The 20080-nt window shown below is 36.5% G+C and overlaps 4 protein-coding genes and 1 pseudogene across 5 annotated transcripts; 3 read left to right on the top strand and 2 right to left on the bottom strand.

Annotated features, from left to right (window-relative positions):
• The first annotated feature begins 135 nt into the window (after positions 1-135).
• Positions 136-884, top strand: LOC125477883 (cytochrome b-c1 complex subunit 8-like). The gene is made up of 2 exons (XM_048585399.1): positions 136-352; positions 588-884. Exons 1-2 carry the CDS (start codon positions 183-185, stop codon positions 634-636), a joined length of 219 nt encoding a protein of 72 aa, XP_048441356.1. The 5' UTR covers positions 136-182; the 3' UTR covers positions 637-884.
• Positions 885-1197: 313 nt separating this feature from the next.
• Positions 1198-3827, bottom strand: LOC125477882. 2 transcript variants are annotated; one of them, XM_048585397.1, is made up of 9 exons: positions 3669-3827; positions 2932-3286; positions 2767-2800; positions 2380-2580; positions 2179-2253; positions 1983-2048; positions 1800-1891; positions 1675-1722; positions 1198-1551 (listed from the first exon to the last, which is right to left on the bottom strand). In XM_048585397.1, the coding sequence occupies exons 2-9, from the start codon at positions 3255-3257 to the stop codon at positions 1434-1436; spliced, it is 960 nt and encodes a 319-aa protein (XP_048441354.1). In that variant the 5' UTR covers positions 3258-3286; positions 3669-3827; the 3' UTR covers positions 1198-1433. The 2 variants fall into 2 exon arrangements, with proteins under 2 accessions (XP_048441354.1, XP_048441355.1); XM_048585398.1 differs by having other exon boundaries at positions 2932-3450; positions 3669-3821.
• A 1786-nt stretch (positions 3828-5613) lies between these two features.
• LOC125477879 lies at positions 5614-6254 on the top strand (annotated as a pseudogene).
• A 5611-nt stretch (positions 6255-11865) lies between these two features.
• On the top strand, positions 11866-12951 carry LOC125477705 (axial regulator YABBY 4-like). Its single transcript, XM_048585118.1, has 5 exons — positions 11866-11932; positions 12015-12063; positions 12140-12215; positions 12303-12407; positions 12871-12951. The coding sequence occupies exons 1-5, from the start codon at positions 11866-11868 to the stop codon at positions 12949-12951; spliced, it is 378 nt and encodes a 125-aa protein (XP_048441075.1).
• LOC125477843 lies at positions 12726-15020 on the bottom strand. The gene is made up of 4 exons (XM_048585344.1): positions 14750-15020; positions 14370-14475; positions 13483-13560; positions 12726-13227 (listed from the first exon to the last, which is right to left on the bottom strand). Exons 1-4 carry the CDS (start codon positions 14810-14812, stop codon positions 13172-13174), a joined length of 303 nt encoding a protein of 100 aa, XP_048441301.1. The 5' UTR covers positions 14813-15020; the 3' UTR covers positions 12726-13171.
• Positions 15021-20080: the final 5060 nt, after the last annotated feature.

Genomic DNA, 20080 nt, shown 5'->3' with positions numbered 1-20080 from the left:
CCTTTGAGTTGAGTTGAGCTGGGTAAATGAATGTCTACCAGATCCGACCCGTCTGATGGCAAGACACGGAAACAAAACGACGTTGAGCACTTCGTCGTTTGATTTCGGTAGACTTTTAAAATGTAGAAGCTCAGAGCAAACAGACGACAAGTCATTGAGGTGAAGCGATTGAGAAGAAGAAAATGGGGAAGATTCCGGTAAAGATGAGAGCAGTGGTGTACGCGCTGTCGCCGTTTCAGCAGAAGGTGATGCCCGGCCTCTGGAAGGACTTCACCGGAAAGATCCACCACAAGGTCTCCGAGAACTGGCTCAGCGCCACCCTCCTCCTCACTCCTCTGGTCGCCACCTACTCGTAAGTCTTCGATCTAAAAATTAGGGTTAGGGTTTTTCGATTATGTTCCTAAATTAGTAATTGATGGTATTGGAGTTCAATTGTTACTGGATTTTGAAGTGGGTCGTGCGTATTTGTGGTGAATTGTTGAAATTTATGGTCAAGATGTTGGATTTAGGGCTGATTGGATTTGGGGGTTGTGAACATTTTGGTGGATTAGTCGATGATTTGCGTTTTGATTTGGTGGGATTTGCAGGTATGTGCAGTATTACCAGGAGCAGGAGAAGTTGGAACACAGGTACTGAAGATTTGGGCTTTGATTTGAGCTGAAAAGATTGGGAATTTTTCTTGTTAGCTGCAATGATAGACTGTACTCTGATTGCAATTACACTAGTTGAAATTTGAATGTTTTGTGTTGAAATTAAATGACGGTGACCCTGAAATGAAGAAGGGTTTGAGTTTTATTGTTCTGGAAACAAGTTTGTAATTTGTTAATCAGATGGTTGAAGTTGATATACAAATTCAATCTGCGTAATAAATTGAGATTGCAGTATCTGTTTCATTTATTACCGAAGCAAAATCCTCGCATCATTCGATATAGGTGCAGGATTGATGCTGGTGCTTGGTCCTCTGCTAGTAGATTTTAACCTCTTGATAAGGAGCACTTATATGGAACAGGTTCAACGCTACCGTGACACCTTGGTCCAATAATATCATGCCATATGTAATTAGTGGACTGGAATGCCACGTGGTGGTGAACTCGTTTCATACAAGTTGCTTTCCTTGATGCAAGTTTTGAGGCCATTAAACTACATTATCTGCTGCATTATGATTTGCAGGTGAATTTGTTTGATGAAACATGTATGTAAGGACATTGAAAAATCAATCGTATCATTGTTATGTGCAAGTCTAAATGCCATAGCTGCTTGAGAAGAACAATCACCTAGTGCAGCTTATTACAATTCGAAGCCTGTACCACCGGAGTTTCTCCTCTATCCAGGCCAAAAGTCATTAATCTGCCATATGAAAATGGTTTTGCAATGTGGTGCCGTGGTCGCACTGCGTAGCTTCCAATTAACGACTGCGGTCCTCATCCGCTTCCTCATCTCTCGCTCCGATAAGACTCCGGAAACGCGCTTGACAACAGCAAGTTCTTCATCCTAACTATGAAAGCAAAGACGCTGTAGCATGGGAGATGCATCAATCCAACTCCAATATACCTGCAAGGTTGGCGACAATGATAAAGTGAGTTGTGATAGAGCTGGATCCGTTTCAAACGAGTGGCAATATACATGCAGTCCAGTTTCTGCAATATTCGTTCGTCGAGGTCAAAAAAAACATACCACAAGGGAGCGTACGAGGATGACAGGTCGAGAAATGAATAAGGCCACCTGCAACGAAGTTATCATGTGAGCAATAGTTAAACTTCTTCAATCTCAAACGAAAGTAATTCGAAATGCAGTTTTACCGCATGGATATGAAAGCATGGAATATCCACTGGAAAATCACGAACACGTTCGTCCAAAGCACAAAATATGCAAATCGAAACAATGGAAACCGCTGAAAGGAGGAAAAAGAGAGAAGATTTTAAGCTTTAATCATGAAAACAAACTAGCAGATGCCGTTGAAATGGACAAGGAACCGAACATACCATGTTATTCAAAACTGCGTCGCCAAGGAGGAAAACGGCATTGACTGAGTGCATACTGACCAGCATCTGCAGTTGAACGAAGAGCAGACGCGTCAAATAAAAGCCGTTCAGCACTGGAAATTAGAACAGCAACTCAAATCTAGTCACAATGTATAGAAGAAACCTTATTCAATGAAAATAGCAACCTCGTACTTACAAAATCCAGTGTGTTAGATTTGGACAGAATGAGCCAAAATACGCAATCAGTGAGAACCGCAGCACCTCCACACATCTATACACATGAACAAAGAGAAGGAAATAACCAGGTTGAGATAACAGAAACTCAGACATTACCTAACTTTAAGAATCCAAGTCCTGATTTAACCAGATCTGCAGCTGCTAATTGGAGAAAACCTACCTGATAAATAATTTGAAAGATGTATTCGCATGCACCTGCACCTTTGCGCCCGGGATATTTTTCATGCGTAAGACTTTTAGATCCGCTGGACGTATTGCCACTCTCCCCTAGTGTTGGAGCAACATAAGCGCCTCGCTCTTCATCCTCACCAATCCTATTGCGATGCTTATAAATTCCGCAAAGCGAGACAGAAGATCCAAACTATAAAATGTGTTCAGAACATATGAAAACCAAGGACAACGTGATTCAAGGAAACCAAAGCGTAATGGCTCTCATTGTTCATCAATCACAATGAGCATCTTCGAGTAGGAAGATTGAACCGAGCGGTTGAAGGTACAAAAACGAACTACATTTTATATTTACAGTATACTACAACGTAAAACATACCCCGAAATAGAATGTGACCAAGGCAAACGTCCACCTGTTAAGCACAATAGGGCAACAGAGTACATCAGCATATAGAGCGTTGCACATATACAATTAACACAATAAGATTCAAATTTGTGCGCATCCGCTCGAAGATGAAAAATGCAAACAGATAAGAGAGCTTACTGAGTGTAATAGTAAAAGATGCCGCCCCCGTCAAGAGCAACATTGGCAACTATCAACCCCAACATCACGAAGAAAGCGATTATTCTATAAGCAAGTAGCCACGCGGGATGAATTCCCTTAAGGCACGTCTTCCAGACTTCACCCTCGTACAAACTCCCTACCGTTTCTCGCTGATCTTCTGTCCTCCTGCCCTTCCTTGATTTTTTGAAACCTTCGTATTTCCATATAAGAATTGAGGCTACAACCATAGTAGATAAGATCCATATTGCACAAATGAGAAACCTCCAATTCAACCAATAACTCGGATCGGTCGTATCCGCAGTCATGACGGGTTGCCTAGTACGGTTCGATGAACCTGTGAAGAAACTCGTAGCTTGTGAGTTTCACTCGCACTTGCCTCGCTAATTATGTTATCTAATTTGTATTCAAATTTGTCGCAGAAATTGGAATAACATAATTGCTCAAATCAGAGAGCATGGAAGAAACCATAACAACCCTGCAAATTCTTGTGACAAAAACCTAGTAACAGTTTACATGTCGAACGTTAACAAACAAACAAACAAAAAACATCGTACAAATCAGATAACGATTGGACAGAAGTTTGAACTACAAATGAAGGAACACAAAAAACTGCAGTACGAAAGGAGCATAATTTAGAAGCTGAAGAATTAATCCAAGTACAAATGCAGGAGAAAACAAAGTAATGAGCAGAGCATTTTCATGGTTGAATTCCTTACTTTCTGGAGGACTGGATTGGATTGGATTGGAATCGGAAGATCGAAAAGAAGACGGAACTTTTCCTCTTCGGGTCTGAAGACTCAGAACACGAAAGATCGAAAAGAAGACGGAACTTTTCCTCTTCGGGTCTGAATACTCAGAACACAAAGTCAACGGGCTCGGCTACTGTTTTTTAGTTATATTCAAATTCGTGTGGGATTAGGTGGTGCTACGTTCCAATTTTCCTCAACAACTGCACCACTCAAAATAATCCACGTGGTTCTCGTGCCAAATCAGAATGCTAAATTGGTGTATTATAATATATTATAAGAAAAATACTATAGTACATATGGTATTGTTTATGGTAAAGGAGGGACTACGTATGTTGTAAATTTAAAATTATAATTTGAATAGATTGATAAAATTACGTGGTAGAACAACTTTTTTTTACGATTTCTTGTTGATTTTAGCTAATATTTGACTATGAAGAGAATATTTTATAATGGCAAATTAATGTGGAACGAGGTTGATTAGTAAGACCAAATACACGTAAATTATATATTTTTATGAAAAGTGTCTTCTCAGATAACGTGATTACTTATGAAATAAAAAAAGATCAATTCAATCAAGCAAATGATATTTGGTAAATAAGCTAAATAAAATTTATATAGCCAACGGCCAATGTATGAATATTAATGATACAAAGCTTTTCCATACGCTTGTCAGTCGTTGTCAAACAAATCTTAGTAGACAGTTGTGAGGATTTGGACAACTAAAACAAATTTTATTAGATAGTTGCAGAATGTGAGTAGCCGGTAGACTAGATACTAAAAGGGACTAAATACTAACAATGTGGAAACCATAAATCACAGGTAATGACCCAAGGGGATTGAATCACTCTCATAAAATTCATCATCCTTACTCTCATTATCGTAATCATTGTCACCATAGTCGTCATATTCGCTATAAGGATCCAGTTGTGGATCTTCTTCATACATTTTGACTGAGCTGCTGCAACCGTCTTCGCTGGATACGATTAGCGCCGGATCGGAGTGCTCTGTCGCCTGCAAAACACTGTCGAATTCCTTGACCTTCTTCAAGAGAGCATCAGGATCAAGGATAAGTTAATCCAGCAGCAGTGCTTTGTTGGAGTCGACCGAGCGTTTCGAGAGAGACATCATTTTGGAGCTTGATGATAGAATATCAAAACCATCTGGTTCCGAAGGCGACGGTGCTGATTGGTACATTGATATCCCATATGAACCCCTCCTCATTGATATCCGTTCGTCATCAAAAGAAAGCAGCACGCAAGGAACCAATTCCTGTAAACAAAGTGGAGATTGAAAAGGTTAGGAAATTGCAGAATGTAAGTGGTACCCGGCACTTATACAATGCAATTCATCTTGCCGTGCGAGAGGAAAGCTCACGTCAGGCGTTCTTGAGGTCTTTGGTTCAATTCAAGCAAAGAAAGGACACACTAGACTGTTCCATCGTGCTTCTCTCTCTAGGGGTGAAAGCCTTCTTAACCGAAGTTTACTCTACTTCTTTTGGCGAGTTACTTGTATTAAAAAAATAAGCAAGCCTAATTCCCCCTTAGGCAACAAAATATTAACTTAAGGAGAAAAATATTTACTTGTTATATTATTGGTAATTACCTGAACCTTAATCTCAAGACGTTCTCCGAATCTATCATAGATTTTATCAAGATAGGTAAATGGTAAAAAAAACATTATGATACTTTGAGCGGGGAATTCCCATTCCGAACGACACCTCTTTTGGCGCCGTATCTTTATATGAGACCACATGAACTGTAATGCTCCTGCACCGCAGCAAATAATTAGCACAGGCGTTGCCCCAAAAACCCTAGCCTCCGGATACTATATAAGCTAAGCCCCTCCATTTTTTACTTCCCAGACCCCTTTTCACTCTGCACCCTTGCGCCTCCCCGCTCCTCCCCTGCGATCCTGAGCCCCCCCAACCATGCAGATCTTCGTGAAAACCCTAACGGGTAAGACCATCACCCTAGAGGTCGAGTCCTCCGACACCATCGACAATGTCAAGGCCAAGATCCAAGACAAGGAAGGCATTCCGCCGGACCAGCAGCGCCTCATCTTCGCCGGCAAGCAGCTCGAGGACGCCGTACCCTCGCCGACTACAACATCCAGAAGGAGTCCACCCTCCACCTGGTGCTCCGCCTCCGCGGTGGCGCAAAGAAGAGGAAGAAGAAGACCTACACCAAGCCCAAGAAGATCAAGCACAAACACAAGAAGGTGAAGCTCGCCGTGCTCCAGTTCTACAAGGTGGATGATTCCGGCAAGGTCCAGAGGCTGAGGAAGGAGTGCCCCAATGCTGAGTGCGGCGCCGGGACTTTCATGGCGAACCACTTCGACAGGCACTACTGCGGCAAGTGCGGATTGACCTATGTTTACCAGAAGGCTGGCGGTGATTAGAGTAATTTAGAATTTAATATTTTGAATTATATCGTTATTGATTTAAATTTTGATGCTTTATGATCGTTTTGGATTTCAATTTCCGTGCTTGAAGAACCTATGGGCTTTAGTTCTTATCGTTGTTTCAATTGCATATGCCAGATCGAATTATCCTAATTTTGTTGTTTTCGGCTGATGATTTGATGTTGGTTTTTGTTTTGGGAAGTTTGGTGAGATACATTTTCACACCGTAGGAGTAGAAAGTTAGGTTAATTTAAACTATGAGCTTCATTTGCTTAACATGGTTATTAAGACGGTTAATTTGGTTTTGATTAGCTTTGTTCGATTGATTTGGTTATCAAGCTGGATATTTGGTTTTGGGTGACTCATTTGATTATATTGGCGATCAAGCTGATCAAATGGGTTTAACAAATAGTTTTGGTTTATGTTCGTTGATTACCAACTAGCTTTAGGGCCTAGTGGTTTGAGTTGGTTGACGCACGCACACGATTTGATATTTGTGTTCGTTATCTAGTTATTGTTGGCTCATTGCGAAGCTTAGCCCGAATTTTCTCTGAAGTAGAATATTGTTGTATTAAAAAATGTTTGTCATCAGTGTGTCATGCATGATTAGTATCGTAGTATTAGCCGTTGTTTTTGTTTTTGTGAAATTGCTGCTGGTCGTCTATGATAAGATTGGTGTTTTCACATTGATGCTAGCATGGTTGTGCCCCAAGAGGTTCCTCATGGGATACTAAGCATTATATACTAGGTATTTGTGCATGATTAGTATCGTAGCATTAGCCATTATTTTTGTTCTTGTGAAATTGCTGCTGATCGTCTTATGATAAGATTGGCGTGTTTGCATTGATGTTAATATGGTTGTGCCCCAAGAGGTTCCTCATGGGACACCAAGCATTGTATACTAGGTATTTGTGTGCATCATCAGTGCTGCATTTCGACTTTCTATGTCAGCAATGAACCAAATTTGTACAAGCTATTTCAGTGTGCAATGCTGCTGCATTTCATCTTTCTATATCGGCATTGAACCAAATTTATGGCGTTGACATGTGGTGTAGTCTTGTAGAGTAAGGTGTAGTTTCACATCTGTTACATTGCGACACCATGTTTTATAAGATTGCGTATCTAAATTCCTGTCATGTTGAACTAGAATGGTATGGGCTTCCTTTAAGATGCTGAGTTGGTGTAGTCTAGAGTTTTCTTAAATGAATGTTATGTTGAGTCTTGCGTTTGAACTTAATTCGCTGACGGTGGCCCATTTTTTCACCTTCTGCACATCATTTGGGATATTCTGGTCCTTCAAACATTGCATTTGGGGGCTTATCCTCCATGAGTGCAAGATTTATATGGTTTGGTTTGAGTTGTTGATCAAACTAGGAAGTGTAGTTTTACAGTGCGACAAACCACGCTCTAAGGTTAAGTCGTGACATGATACAGCGTATTGGAAGGAGTTTAAATTTTGGTTCAATATTTTTGGCTTTTAAAATGTCAAGAATACCCATTCAAGAAGGGTTGTGTACAATAATGCACATGCAATTTTTTTGATGAAATCCAAAAAACAATTACTATCCACACTTTTTTTTTTTTTTACTTCACTCTATTAATTTATATCTTTGGATCTTTTTTAATACATTCAATTCGACTGTTGAAATTGAGAGGAGTGTGTGAGAAGTAAAAAGAGGTGTGAACAGCATTACCGAAAAACTATGTGTAGGGGTAGGTGTCACTATGTGTAGGGGTAGGTGTGGTACAGCTCGGTGCGGTTTCAAGTGAAATCGAAACCGAAACTTTTGGCGGTGTGGTTCGGTGCTCTTTCAAACGGATTCAGTTCGGTTTTTGAGAAAAAAATGTATAATTTAAAATAGGAAGAGGATTCTCTCCTCCTATTCTCTTTTCTCTTCCTTCTCTTCCTATTTGAACGGTCACGGTTAAGTTACTGTTAACATTTTATAGTAATTTTATTTATAGAAATAATAAGACAAAAAGCAATGTGTGAGACGAGGGGAGTGAAGGGAATGGAAATAGGAGAGGAGATCATCTTACTTCTTTAAAATATACATTTATTTACGCATAAGACGGTCTTATTTTCCTCATATATTAATTAATGAACCTGCAGCAACAATAATGCAGCAAAAAATAGTGGCAAAACTGCAAAAAAAAATGCAGCAAAACAACAAAAAAAGCATTAAAATGCAGCAAAACTACGGAAAAACAGCAACAAAAAAAATTGCAGCAAAGCAACAGAAAAACAGCAGCAAAAAACAGCAACAAACCTGTACCAAAACTACAGCAAATGACAACTACTAAAATTGAGACAACATCCAATGCATCAATGGGTTTAAATTCTTACGCATCACATCTACTAAAATTCAACTTGATCACCAATCACAATATTTTACTACAACCCAATTGAAAAGTTAAGTTTGCCACAATACAACTAAAGTTCAAACTTCAAGGTTTCAAACAAAGTTCAATGTCAAAATGCCTTATGGCATTAGTACAACCAAAAAATATAAATGGTTCATGAAATTCAACAAAGTCTTGGTTTTTAACTTGCTTTGCATCGTTCAAATTTCAAACCTTTGCCTTTCTTTTTCCTTTTGAACACTTATTCTTCAAAGATTTGTCTAACCATATGCAACAGCAGCACCAATCTACAACACACAGGCATTAAAGAAAGTTTATATGTATACATGTTTCATAATGCACAATTTGTTTAAGTTATATATCAAGATAAGCATTGTTAAGCTCCTAACACATCTATTTCCATAAATTATTGACGAGTCATGCACTCATACAGATTCTATCATGTGTTTTAGAATACTTGCAGGTTTTAGTATACTAAATTTTAATTACGATACTTGGTAAACTCCAAACAAGACAATTTTGAACCAAATCAAGGCAATATAGTAAAATACAAACTGGTACGAGGATGTGAGTACATAAAGAAAACAAAATCCAAAGAGAAGCAGGTGAAAACAGTGGATGGTGATTCCTAAAGAAATTAATAATTTTAGAACTTAAATTGATACTTGGGTGGTTCCTAATCTAGTTCCCTTTTTGATTCACAAACTCTATCCCTAAAATTAATTATAAACCCTAACCCAGTTGCCCTTTTGAATCTTTGATTCAAACGACCCCTAACTCTAAAATTAATTTAATTACAAATTATTAACTAAACTAACTAATACAAGTTCTAAGTTCTTACCATATTAGCTGGAACGAAGAGCAGGTGAATGATTTGCCAAGTCTGTTTTGCAAAGCTTTTGATTTGTAAAGTTCAAGGCTTGCGGATGAAGGGGATATGGGGATGCAAGCAGTGAGGTCGCAAAGATGCAAGCAGCCAGGTCGCAGAGATGCAAGCATCGAGGGCACTGATGTCGACTGTTGAAGAGATAAAGATGAGTTTTGAGAGAGAGAGAGAGACTGACTGATGTATGATGTATGAACTTGAATAGTGGTGCAAAATTAGATGACTAGTGTAGTTTAACTAATTAAAACATAACATTCAATATATAGTGCGGTTTCGGTTACGGTGCGGTTTTGAAAACCCAAAACCGAAACCAAACCGTTCGATGCAGTCCGATTCGATTCGTGTTTCGGTTTCAATTTTCGGTTCCAAATGCCCATCCCTAACTATGTGACGTCTCTCTCAAACTTTTTGTTAATTTGACAAAACGAAATTGTGGGTATAAGTTCAGGTGACATCCGAAGATTGCATATTTTGTTAGGCAGCTATAGCAAACCAACACAAAAAATAAGATATTGATGAGCATGTATGTTCTAACCGGTCCCGAATCACCAAAGCATCATGACCATTGACAGCTTTCTGGGTATGTTTAGAATCTAACAGGATCCTCTTCGGATTTTTTTGGTAAGGATTTTAGGGATTTATAAATCGTGTTTGTTCATTGTATATCGTGCGATCAGTTTTTGTCAAGTACTGTTTGAGTTTATTTTAAATAGAAATATTTAAAGTAATTTCTGACTGCACGATATATAATGAACGGACAAGATTGACAGACTTCTTAGATTCTCACAAAAAGAATCCAACGAGGATCCGGATTCTATTTAGAACAGACTGTTGTCGCTATATACTTGTTGTGGTAACTATTTGCCAGTACTTGAATAGAAAATAAGACAAAGACAAAAAAAAGAGTGTGAGGGAAGACGATGGAAGGAATGATAATAAAAGGAAGAGACGACAAAGCTTTCTTTTGACTTTTGACTACTTAATGATCCACTATAATTGACCGAAAAAAAATATGATTGATCCACTTCAGATATAGGGTTCCAAATTCCCAATTCATCATCCTTTCTTTAGGGTAGATGCCCTTTCGAATGAAAGTTTCACTGCAGCTTTTTACAAGTCTTGCTGCCCAATATGTTGTGTTTCGGAGGAAAGTACCCATCGGTAACTGTAAAAAGTAAAACGATTCACGACATATGGCAAATTCAAGTTTCTTTGATCCCAATTATATATGTATGTGGTTTATATATAAATGGCGTATTTACGTGCACGGGTTAATTCTAATGATTCATGTTTATAAGATTTATGAAATATAAATAGTTAAAATTAACTCAAACACATGTGCGTGACTAAGCTTAACTATTTCTCTGCAAATAGAAACCTATGAAAATAAAATAAAATTTGAGTCTTTGCTCAAACAATACAACCTTTCTATGCATGCAATGCAAATGCTAAAAGCTCAAAGAGTTTTGGCACAAAACGAAAAAAGACACTAAATTGAAACTGATCTCTTCCTGCCCAATGTACAATAAGGATTGCTAGAAACCCATTTCTCACTTAAAAAATTAAACTATAGATGATTAGGGTCTGACCAACAATGAAAAACAAAATAGATGATTATACTTCACTATTGGGACAACCAAACATCAATATATAGAACCAGAGAGTGAATACATATTTTCAAACTCTCCACCTTTGAGTTTTGAAGTTTTCAATCTGTGGGGATGTGGGGACCTTTGATCTTGAACTCTCACTTACAACCACATGGGGGAGAGTTAATTACCACACAGTGGATCAATGTCAATGAGTTAAAACGGTTACTGATGCAGTAGATGTAGGTCATTGATGAACCAAAACTGGGCAGCACAAAAAGCAAAGGAGAGACGTTCTTATGTCAATTGGTTTTTGCTCTTCTTTCAGGAAAGGACAAATCCTGAGATGCCACTTTTCCTTCTCCATGCATGCTTCTAGAAACATCCACCTTATTACTTATGGTAAATTTGCTGCACTTTCACTTTCACTTTCCATGTGGGAGAAACGAGAGTCAATTTATGGAGAAAACAACGCATGAAACAAAAGGAGCTTCTCTAACCCTAGCTAGTCACTTTACTCACCTGCCGTTGGATTGAAGTTTTACATCAGAAATAGATGTGGCTGCAAAGGTATTGCCAGTTTCAGCATTTTAGGATTTAGGGGTGTGACTGTAATTTGTCTATGGAGTGAGACAACCTGAGACATCAAACATTCTGAAATGCTTCAACATTTATTTACTCTTCATCCCAACTTCACGTTGATATAGCAGTGAAACCTAGCACACGTCTTTTTAATATATCAATCTCATCAAATCTTGAATATTTCTTCGGGTTTTCCCTATCTTTGGTGCTTAAAAAACCTCGTGTCTCACTTTAGTGAACAATATGGTGTCTCAGAGAAATTTTTATCTCTTTGTAGCAAAAAGAAGAACTTTGCTTAGAAGAAACGGTGGAGAAACAAAAGCCCTTGTACATGCGCAGCCCAATGGCGGTTTCCAATTCTGATAATGAAGAGGAGGATACAATCTTCATGAATTCCATTGTTAACAAACGTATGTTTATAAGCCATCCATAATTTGGCAATTATATATATAGGCTTACATTAACCTTACCTAATTTCTATTGTTTATGCAGCCCCAGAGAAGAGACAACGAGTTCCATCGGCTTACAACCGATTTATCAAGTAAAGATTATATGCATGTGAATATGATTCAATGAGGAGCTTTAGACATTTTATGTGACTTTCTTTTGTTAAACAGGGAAGAAATCAGGAGGCTTAAGGATGAGAATCCAAGCATGACTCATAAGGAAGCTTTCAGTACAGCATCAAAAAATGTAAGTTTTTTTATAGCCAAGATCAGTAATGAAATTTAATTATAGTACTATTAACTTTCGTGATTTTGCATGTTTGACTATGTGTAGTGGGCTCAGTTCCCTCCAATTCAGTACAAAGAAGATGGTCCAGATGGAGAGAGTTGCACCAGCCAGAGAGAAGAAAATGTGGCATGGGAATCTGATGTGCCTGAGGTAAACTAAACACCCTAAGTTCCCAACTTTGATCAGATTAATTTCCAATGTACTTATCACAAAAAATAAAATCCAAAAGGGTAATCAAATTAAGTAATCCCTAAATTGTCGACTATTGTTTATAGGTTAGTTATGCAGCATGCGTGATTAAAATATTGATCACAAGAATGTAAACCCTAATTGACTTTTGTTTAGAGGTTAGCAAACCCTAACTAAAATATCATGTAATCAGTTCACATTTATCTAATTAGTAGCAAATGATCAGAATATATAGCAATTAACCAAGGGGCAGCAGGAGGGCTAATAGTAATATCGATCCCAAAACTTGTCACTATCTTTGTAGTTCAAACTACTGAATGCCAAATTTATTATTTGAAAGCAGAGGCTAGCTCCTTATGCGTTTGTAATAATTAAATTTATGCCATTCATTTATGCATAACTTTCTGTTGAGAAAAATTTGCAGGCAGTCGAAGATGGCAAAGTTTTCCGCGAGACAAAGGCCCCAAGGCATTCCATATGGGAAGGACACCCTTCGAGTGAATGAAGACTTGACCTAAACTTCTATAACAAGAAAGCTGTTCGTTTTTCAGGCCTACGATTTAGGGTTCAAGTCACTTGCTATTTTAAGAGTAGATTCTCTAGGAAATGTGCTTTTCGTTTCAGATTGAACAAAAACGTCTTCACTGGCTGCAGAAAGATGTATCGACTAACTTAGACCATTCAAAAATGGCCCAGCCCTCGTATGTTTCAGAATAAACACACATTTACTTCCAGTACTGTTTCCTTCTTCCAAATCTTGCCCCCCTTTGAATATAACTGCCTGGAAATAGAAAATGCAGCAACCTCAAATAATTAAGTTTGCAATAATTTTAACAATCTAATTAAATTTTTATAGGCCCCATAGCTGTATGAGAATCTATACATACATACATATATATAGGGTCTTATATAAATCTTCCCGATTGACTATCGCAGTTACAGTGATGTATCTAATTTTGTGGAGTAATTTATGAGTGTATTGAATGCAAATAATTCTAAAAAAAATAATAAAAGTATAGATGAGCTGGGTTCTTACCTATCAGAGGCCTGGGAGAAATAGAGTGGAAGCATGCTTGGAAGAAGTGCCTATTCTCTTTTTGTAGCTCTCTCCACGCTGCAATCCTATATATATGCATTCAGCATTCACACACTAGTAAACCAACTAACTAGACTAATAATGATTCATAGAGGTGGGCATCAAACCAACTTATCCCAATCATATTGGTCGGTTTGGTTTTGATAAAAAAAAAATAAAAAATAAAAAAAAAAAAAAAATGTCAAACAAACCGAACTGAATCGATTTATTTTTAATTTGGTTGTGATACTTTTGAAACCGAGCCAACAATGTATTTTTCAATTATTAATTTATTTATTTTACATGTCAACGTATTATAGGTTATTTAAAGGTCTTATTCATATACATATTTATAAGTCTTAACATATTACAAGTAAGCGATTTATATGTACTTTATACTTATGTGAGGTTTTAATTAATAAATCGTTTGCTAGCATGAGTTTTTATTTAATTGAAAACTAGTTCTATTTGACTTAATGAACTTTTTATGTTCCGAAAAACTTAATCTTTCAATCAAATTGGAATTAATGCATGATATGTATGAGAATGTTCAGAAGATTAAAACTCTTGAAATGTTCAACATGTTTTATTTATGTATTGAAAACTTAAACCGAGCGAACCAAACCGAATGAAACCGATTAACAATGATTTGTTTTGGTTTGGTTCGATTCCAACAGCGGCATTGATAAAAATGGAACCAAATCGAACTGTTCAATACTAGTTTATTCGACTCTATTTTTTGTGTCAAACCGAATCAAACGGATCCGCACCCACCCCTTATGATCGAACACACGCGTCTGTATACGTATTGATACACTTGTAAATATAGAAAATCTCGAGAGACAGACCTGTAAGCGTGACGAGTGGCCTAATGCTTGCATGCTCTGCTAGCACCTTTACGCATTGGTCACGACTCATGTGAAGTAGCAAGCATCTCTCAATAAGATGTCGAACCTGTTTTTTATGTGTATCAGTATCAGTACCATAATTTCCATGCAAATTAAGAAAAGGGTAATGTTAGAGAGATTAAAATTGTAGATAAAATTTTGTAAATTAAATGACATGGAAGTTGGTGATTGAATAATTACTTAAGAGTTAATAAACATGCTCATTCATATTGGTGACACATCATTTAGTTTGTAAATCTTGTTTACAATTTAGTCTCCCATTACCCTTAAGAAAATTATTGGCATGCATAAGTACGATGAGAGAGAGAGATGGAGATTACCATTTTAATGTAGCTTTGAGAGTGGCAATGCAGACATGGACCAAAGTGATGACTGTGATACATTTCTCGAGAGTCTCGATGAGTCTAGGGTTTGGACAAAAACAAAAGGCATGAAAGGCTAAAGGAAGAATAGATTAGAAGAGAGAGAGGTAGAAAGAAAACAGATATATAAAAGCCAAAAAAAGTTCAAGGAAGAAAAGATATTTAGAGGGGTTATATAGAACAAAAGACGACCTAAAATATCAAAAGGGAAGTGTTGTTATCCACAGATATCCAAGCGAAGGGCCAAAAGAGCACTAGAAATCCAAATGATAGAGTCACCTCATCTCCAAAGACTTCAAAAGATAAGAGAACACACATTTGCGTTGGTGCCGATGACAAATCCGTACGTGGCTAAGCCTCTAAGCCACTTCACTTGATGATTGATGACTTGAACTAGTCCCAACAATTAATTAATTTGCTACCTATTTTCGGGTCCTACATCCTCTACTTGCAAATTGCCATGAGTTAGTATTGTGTTCGTGTATGCTAGCTAGGACTCTTGATGCAATACCGCGCATGCCATGATTCATGGATAAATATACTTGTATAATAGTCTTATCTCATTTGTCACACGAACGATATTGGAGGAAAAAATTGAACTTAGAACTTCAAATGGAAGTATAAAAATGGTATTTCATAGCCGAATGCAATTGGTTATCCATTATGATATTGCATAAATAATGTTCCTTCTACATATCGTTTTTGTAGCCGCTTATGTCCCCCGCAATATTGAGTGTTCATTATTTTTTAGATGAATATACAATTTTCTTCGCTTTCATTTCTTAATTACGGAATTACAACTTTCTCGAAGTCCGGTTTTGAAGAGTTACAACTAATGATTTTAACAAAGATTTAGACTTTTAACCACTTGAACTGCAAATCTTTTGCGACAATGTAATCTTTTATTGCATATTTTATAGGGAGTTTTGAGTCTTGACACCTGGAATGGCATAAGTTCTCCCCTTATGTTAAAGTATGGTTCTTTCTTCTTTGTGGGTGCGTTTATTCTTCACGTCTTCATGTGTTCGGGTCAATATTATTCTAGATAGATGCGAAGCTTATGTGCCGCAATACTTTGGTCCCAACCTCATCCTCCCCACATTACAAAAAAAAACATGTTAATGAGGAGATATTTTCAGTGTAATGCCGGAAACTCGCACTCAGTTCACCATGAACAAGTCAAACCATTGGCATAAAGCCAAATTGCCTCCAACTTATTCACATGTGAATCGGCAAAGGAGAACCGTCATTTGACCTTGTCAATGATTCATCGCATTTGTTCCACCATCCTCATGGCCTGACTGAGTGACAAATCCACCTGATTAATTAGCATTATATAATTGATTATCTTACCACCATCATCGAATAAATTATTATTCATTCTTTTGACAACTGTTGCCTTTGTATATAACCACGTTTATTGAAAAAAATAACACAACCACCAGATGACCTTGTGAGTTGCAGACAAATGGAACCTATTCCACCCTAAAACAGGGAGAGGTTCCTTCTGGTCCAACTTCAATCAGCCAACTATTCCAAAAGAAAAAAAGGATTCGAACACAATGCATTACTGATCATTTTTATTTTGGAGGATTGATATTCAAGTTTTAAAACTCAGATCTATCAAGTGTTATTTGTTTATTATTTCGGTTCATCGAAAAATGACTGATAGCTCAGAATTTGTTGTTTGCAAAAAAATACGGTACTAAGAGTGATCCAGATACAATGCCAAGAAACATTTACCACACTCAGGCGCTTGACAACGCAAAAATCTAATAAACCCAAACTGGTCACTTGTAACACCACTATCTTCCTCAATTAACATCAGACTTCTCCAAAATAATAACCAACAAAGAGTTGGTACAAATTCATCAACTACACTTGTAGTAAATTTTTAACTAAAATAATGAAAACCTTTAGACGATTTGCGGCAAGAATTCAGTTGATTTCTCCATAAAACTTTGAAGAAAGTTGAGATATTGAGATTTTACCTTAAGACAATTGACAATATTGAAAATAACCTAATTAACTCCATAATTACTAACCCATTTCCTTTAAGGCTCCATTTGTTATACCTTCTTAAGGGAGACTGTCTAACAGGGATTTCAATCCAGTAGAAGGAGAATAAAGTTCCCTTAATGACCCTCGAAAAGCAACCTAGCTAAAAGATTTATGGTTCCAACTATGAAACTGCGGCCCCAAAAAGAAGAAAGTAGATGGCATTCCATTAGGTCGATTTCTTCTACCTACATCTAGAAAGTAGAAACCTTTTTTAATTTGTTCATAAATTTATACACACTGATGGGATATCTGTATGCATGTATTACTTTCCCTGCTTTCTTTACCTACAAGAAATAAACTCATATAATCACTATTAAAACACAATTACATCCCGAGGACCCCAAATCACTTTCAGATCAACAGCAAAAGGAGGGGTAAAAAAAACAATCACGTTAAAAACACATAATTCTTATCGTCTCCACAAATCTACCTTTTGATACAAATCCCATCGTAGAAATCACTCAAGAAATTAATTAATATAAAAAAAACCGATATTATTGTGTGCAAAGTATCGCGTGCGTGAGTGAGATGTGGGGGGAGTGATCAGATCAGATCAGATCAAATCAGGCCAGATGATGAATGAAACGCACTGACCCCTCCATTATTGTTCTGTTTTGGAAGAAATTAAAAGCAAAGAGCGAAAAAAAAGACAAAAAAATGCAAAATGGGTGGGAAAATGCAGGCCAGAGGCTCCTTTCATAGCAATGACGTGTGTTTGTTGAAAGGCATGCATGTGAACTTGTGAGGCAGGTAGCTCCATCCATCCACACTCACACGGCTTTTTAATTTTGAATATTTGGCGACACGCACTATGGTTTGATTTGTACTTCTGTGTGTGCGGACGGCTTCTTTGTACTGCTAACTATGCTTCTTCACGCTATCCAAAATTTCAAACAAGAAGGAAAGAAAGAAAGGAGAAATTTCAGAGATGGCATGCCCGCTGCCGATTGCTTGCTCCCAAATTATTTTTACTTTTGATCCAAGCAACAACAAAGCAAACCATTTTCTTTTCTATGTGCCTTGGGTTTGCGCCCACCTTTGATTACTAATATATCCATACTTTGTAGATTACGGAGGAGAATATTGTCACTAAGTTAGGTACTGAATGAAAATGAAACAAAATTAATTTTTGAGGACAATGGGAGAACATAGAGCCTAACCCCAATCAATACAATCCTAAAAAAAGTTATGATCAATAATATTACGGATAATATACTTCCACCCCACCCTATGGAGGAATGCATATATTTCAACTTGTGCGTAACAAATTTTTACGTAAAAATTTTAAAATCAGAACTGTTTAAGTTCTTAATCTTGATTTGAATATCATTTCTAGAGAAAATCATTTGAACTAGAAATCATTTAGTCATGCAAATGTATAAAACAAATAAATAGTATTGGCATGAATTAACATATTCATGATGAATGATCCATTTAATTGATGCATTTAGATAACTAAACAATCTCCGATGTGAATGATAATAATACAATATTCACATAGGAAATATGTGCACTCCAGCATAGAGTGGATTGCAAGCATTATCCTAATATTATATTCAGTTTATCTTCAATACAGTGTTTCTAATTAAATGGGACAAACGTTAACCTTGTTGTTAATACAATTAGGCATGTATTTTTGGTTTTCATTATCCTAATTATGCAATCAAGTTTCTAATAACATCCGCAACCTTTTCTACAACGAGATCAAATCTTCTGCACCTAACAAGGGTGTGGCCTCTCTGTGGCCCCAATAAGTGTCTGACATGTATTCATTATCTTAACTTTTCTTAATTTTATTGTCATAAATTTAATATGTGTCAGACATTTATTGAGACCAAAAAGAGGCCACATCCACTTTGAATGCAGAAGATTTGATCTCTTCTATAGCAGCCGTGGACCACTACTATGTCGGTTTCCCAAGAAAGAACGCAAATCGACATAAGAACAATATAGGTTCTCCGATCTCGGCTGAAATCATCTAATTTACCACTAGTTGATGAAATGATTAGTTCAACATTTGAAATTTGATTTCAGATAATTTAGTAAAAAATCTGAATTTCTTTTATTAAAGGAAATACCATCATTTTTAGATATAATATTATTAATTTCTATAATTCATAAGTGTCCAACGTATTATCAAGAGTTCTTTTTGTTCATTTTAAAGCATCGAAAACAACTATTTTTTTATATTTTGTAACTTCCAAAATATTTGTGGCTTCATTCTAAATAATCGTAATTTAAAGATTTGATTTATTCTAAAAAAAATGGATGTTCAAAGCACAGAAATTCAACCATATGGGTTGATTTTGTATCATAATTGTAATGGGACAGCTGATTTGGTTTTATCTTGGTGTTTGATTATACAATTTGGTTCAGATTTGGTTAAATGGCCAATATACAATTGGTATCCATATAATTAACAACTTGCATTAGACTAGTCCTTTAAACTTGCTAAGGTGTCATGACTTGGCAACCAAACCATTAGTATTCGAATGAGGATCCTCTCCGGATCCTCTTTGTAAGGATCTTGGAAATCTTCAAATTGTGTCCGTTTGTCGTACATCTTATGATCAGTTTTCGTCAGATACTGTTCATGTTTAATTTTAAATAAAAGTATTTAAAATGATTTATGATCTCACGATATATGATGAACGGATACGATTTGAAGATCCCTAGGATCCTCTTCCTCACAAAGAGAATCCGAAGAGGATCCTCATTCTTAGCATTCAACCTTGCAAAAGCCCGCGTCATCAAATTAATACTCTCAAGTTCAAATTCTTTTATATGAATTTTTTTTGCTTTGTACAAAAAATGATTATTTGGGTGGCTCTTTAATCAGTGTTTAAAATATTAATATCGATGCAAAATATCGATATATAAATTTGTAAAAATATAGACGAATATATCAAATATAAATATCGGTTGCTTTTGATGGAAATGATAGAAATTTAAAATGAAACTTTAGGGATTGTCAAATATTGATTTAGACTAAATATAAGAATTTTTCTGATATTTAACAGACGTGTAAAAAATATCGATGATAAAATTTTAACGCAAACTTAAAAGTTTTTTTTGATATAAGTGAAATTTAAACTTCATTCCATTCTATATCTTTCTATAATTTTTTTAACATTTTCATAAAAATATCTATCGTATAAAAAAAAATTCTAAACGCTGCTTGAAATTAACAAATTATTTAATTCATATGAAATATTTTGGTGTGGTTGG

Source organism: the organism of the source record quoted next, unplaced genomic scaffold, assembly GCF_019419815.1.
Source record: "Pyrus x bretschneideri cultivar Hongxiangsu unplaced genomic scaffold, Pyrus_bretschneideri_v1 Contig22, whole genome shotgun sequence".
Taxonomy (NCBI): Eukaryota; Viridiplantae; Streptophyta; class Magnoliopsida; order Rosales; family Rosaceae; genus Pyrus; species Pyrus x bretschneideri.
This window is presented reverse-complemented; position numbering and strand designations above follow the sequence as displayed.

What these genes read in the sequence shown, in the direction of transcription:
- LOC125477883 (XM_048585399.1), top strand. Translation starts at nt 183, where the DNA reads ATGGGGAAGATTCCGGTAAAGATGAGAGCAGTGGTGTACGCGCTGTCG. An exon ending in CCTCTGGTCGCCACCTACTC is followed by an intron (nt 353 to 587) that starts GTAAGTCTTCGA and finishes TGGGATTTGCAG; the next exon opens with GTATGTGCAGTATTACCAGG.
- LOC125477882 (XM_048585397.1), bottom strand. Translation starts at nt 3,257, where the DNA reads ATGACTGCGGATACGACCGATCCGAGTTATTGGTTGAATTGGAGGTTT. An exon ending in AATCTAACACACTGGATTTT is followed by an intron (nt 2,049 to 2,178) that starts GTAAGTACGAGG and finishes GTTCAACTGCAG; the next exon opens with ATGCTGGTCAGTATGCACTC. An exon ending in CATGCTTTCATATCCATGCG is followed by an intron (nt 1,723 to 1,799) that starts GTAAAACTGCAT and finishes ACTTCGTTGCAG; the next exon opens with GTGGCCTTATTCATTTCTCG.
- LOC125477705 (XM_048585118.1), top strand. Translation starts at nt 11,866, where the DNA reads ATGGCGGTTTCCAATTCTGATAATGAAGAGGAGGATACAATCTTCATG. An exon ending in GAATTCCATTGTTAACAAAC is followed by an intron (nt 11,933 to 12,014) that starts GTATGTTTATAA and finishes TTGTTTATGCAG; the next exon opens with CCCCAGAGAAGAGACAACGA. An exon ending in GCTTACAACCGATTTATCAA is followed by an intron (nt 12,064 to 12,139) that starts GTAAAGATTATA and finishes TTTGTTAAACAG; the next exon opens with GGAAGAAATCAGGAGGCTTA.
- LOC125477843 (XM_048585344.1), bottom strand. Translation starts at nt 14,812, where the DNA reads ATGTATCACAGTCATCACTTTGGTCCATGTCTGCATTGCCACTCTCAA. An exon ending in GCCACTCGTCACGCTTACAG is followed by an intron (nt 13,561 to 14,369) that starts GTCTGTCTCTCG and finishes ATAGGATTGCAG; the next exon opens with CGTGGAGAGAGCTACAAAAA. An exon ending in TTCTCCCAGGCCTCTGATAG is followed by an intron (nt 13,228 to 13,482) that starts GTAAGAACCCAG and finishes TTCTATTTCCAG; the next exon opens with GCAGTTATATTCAAAGGGGG.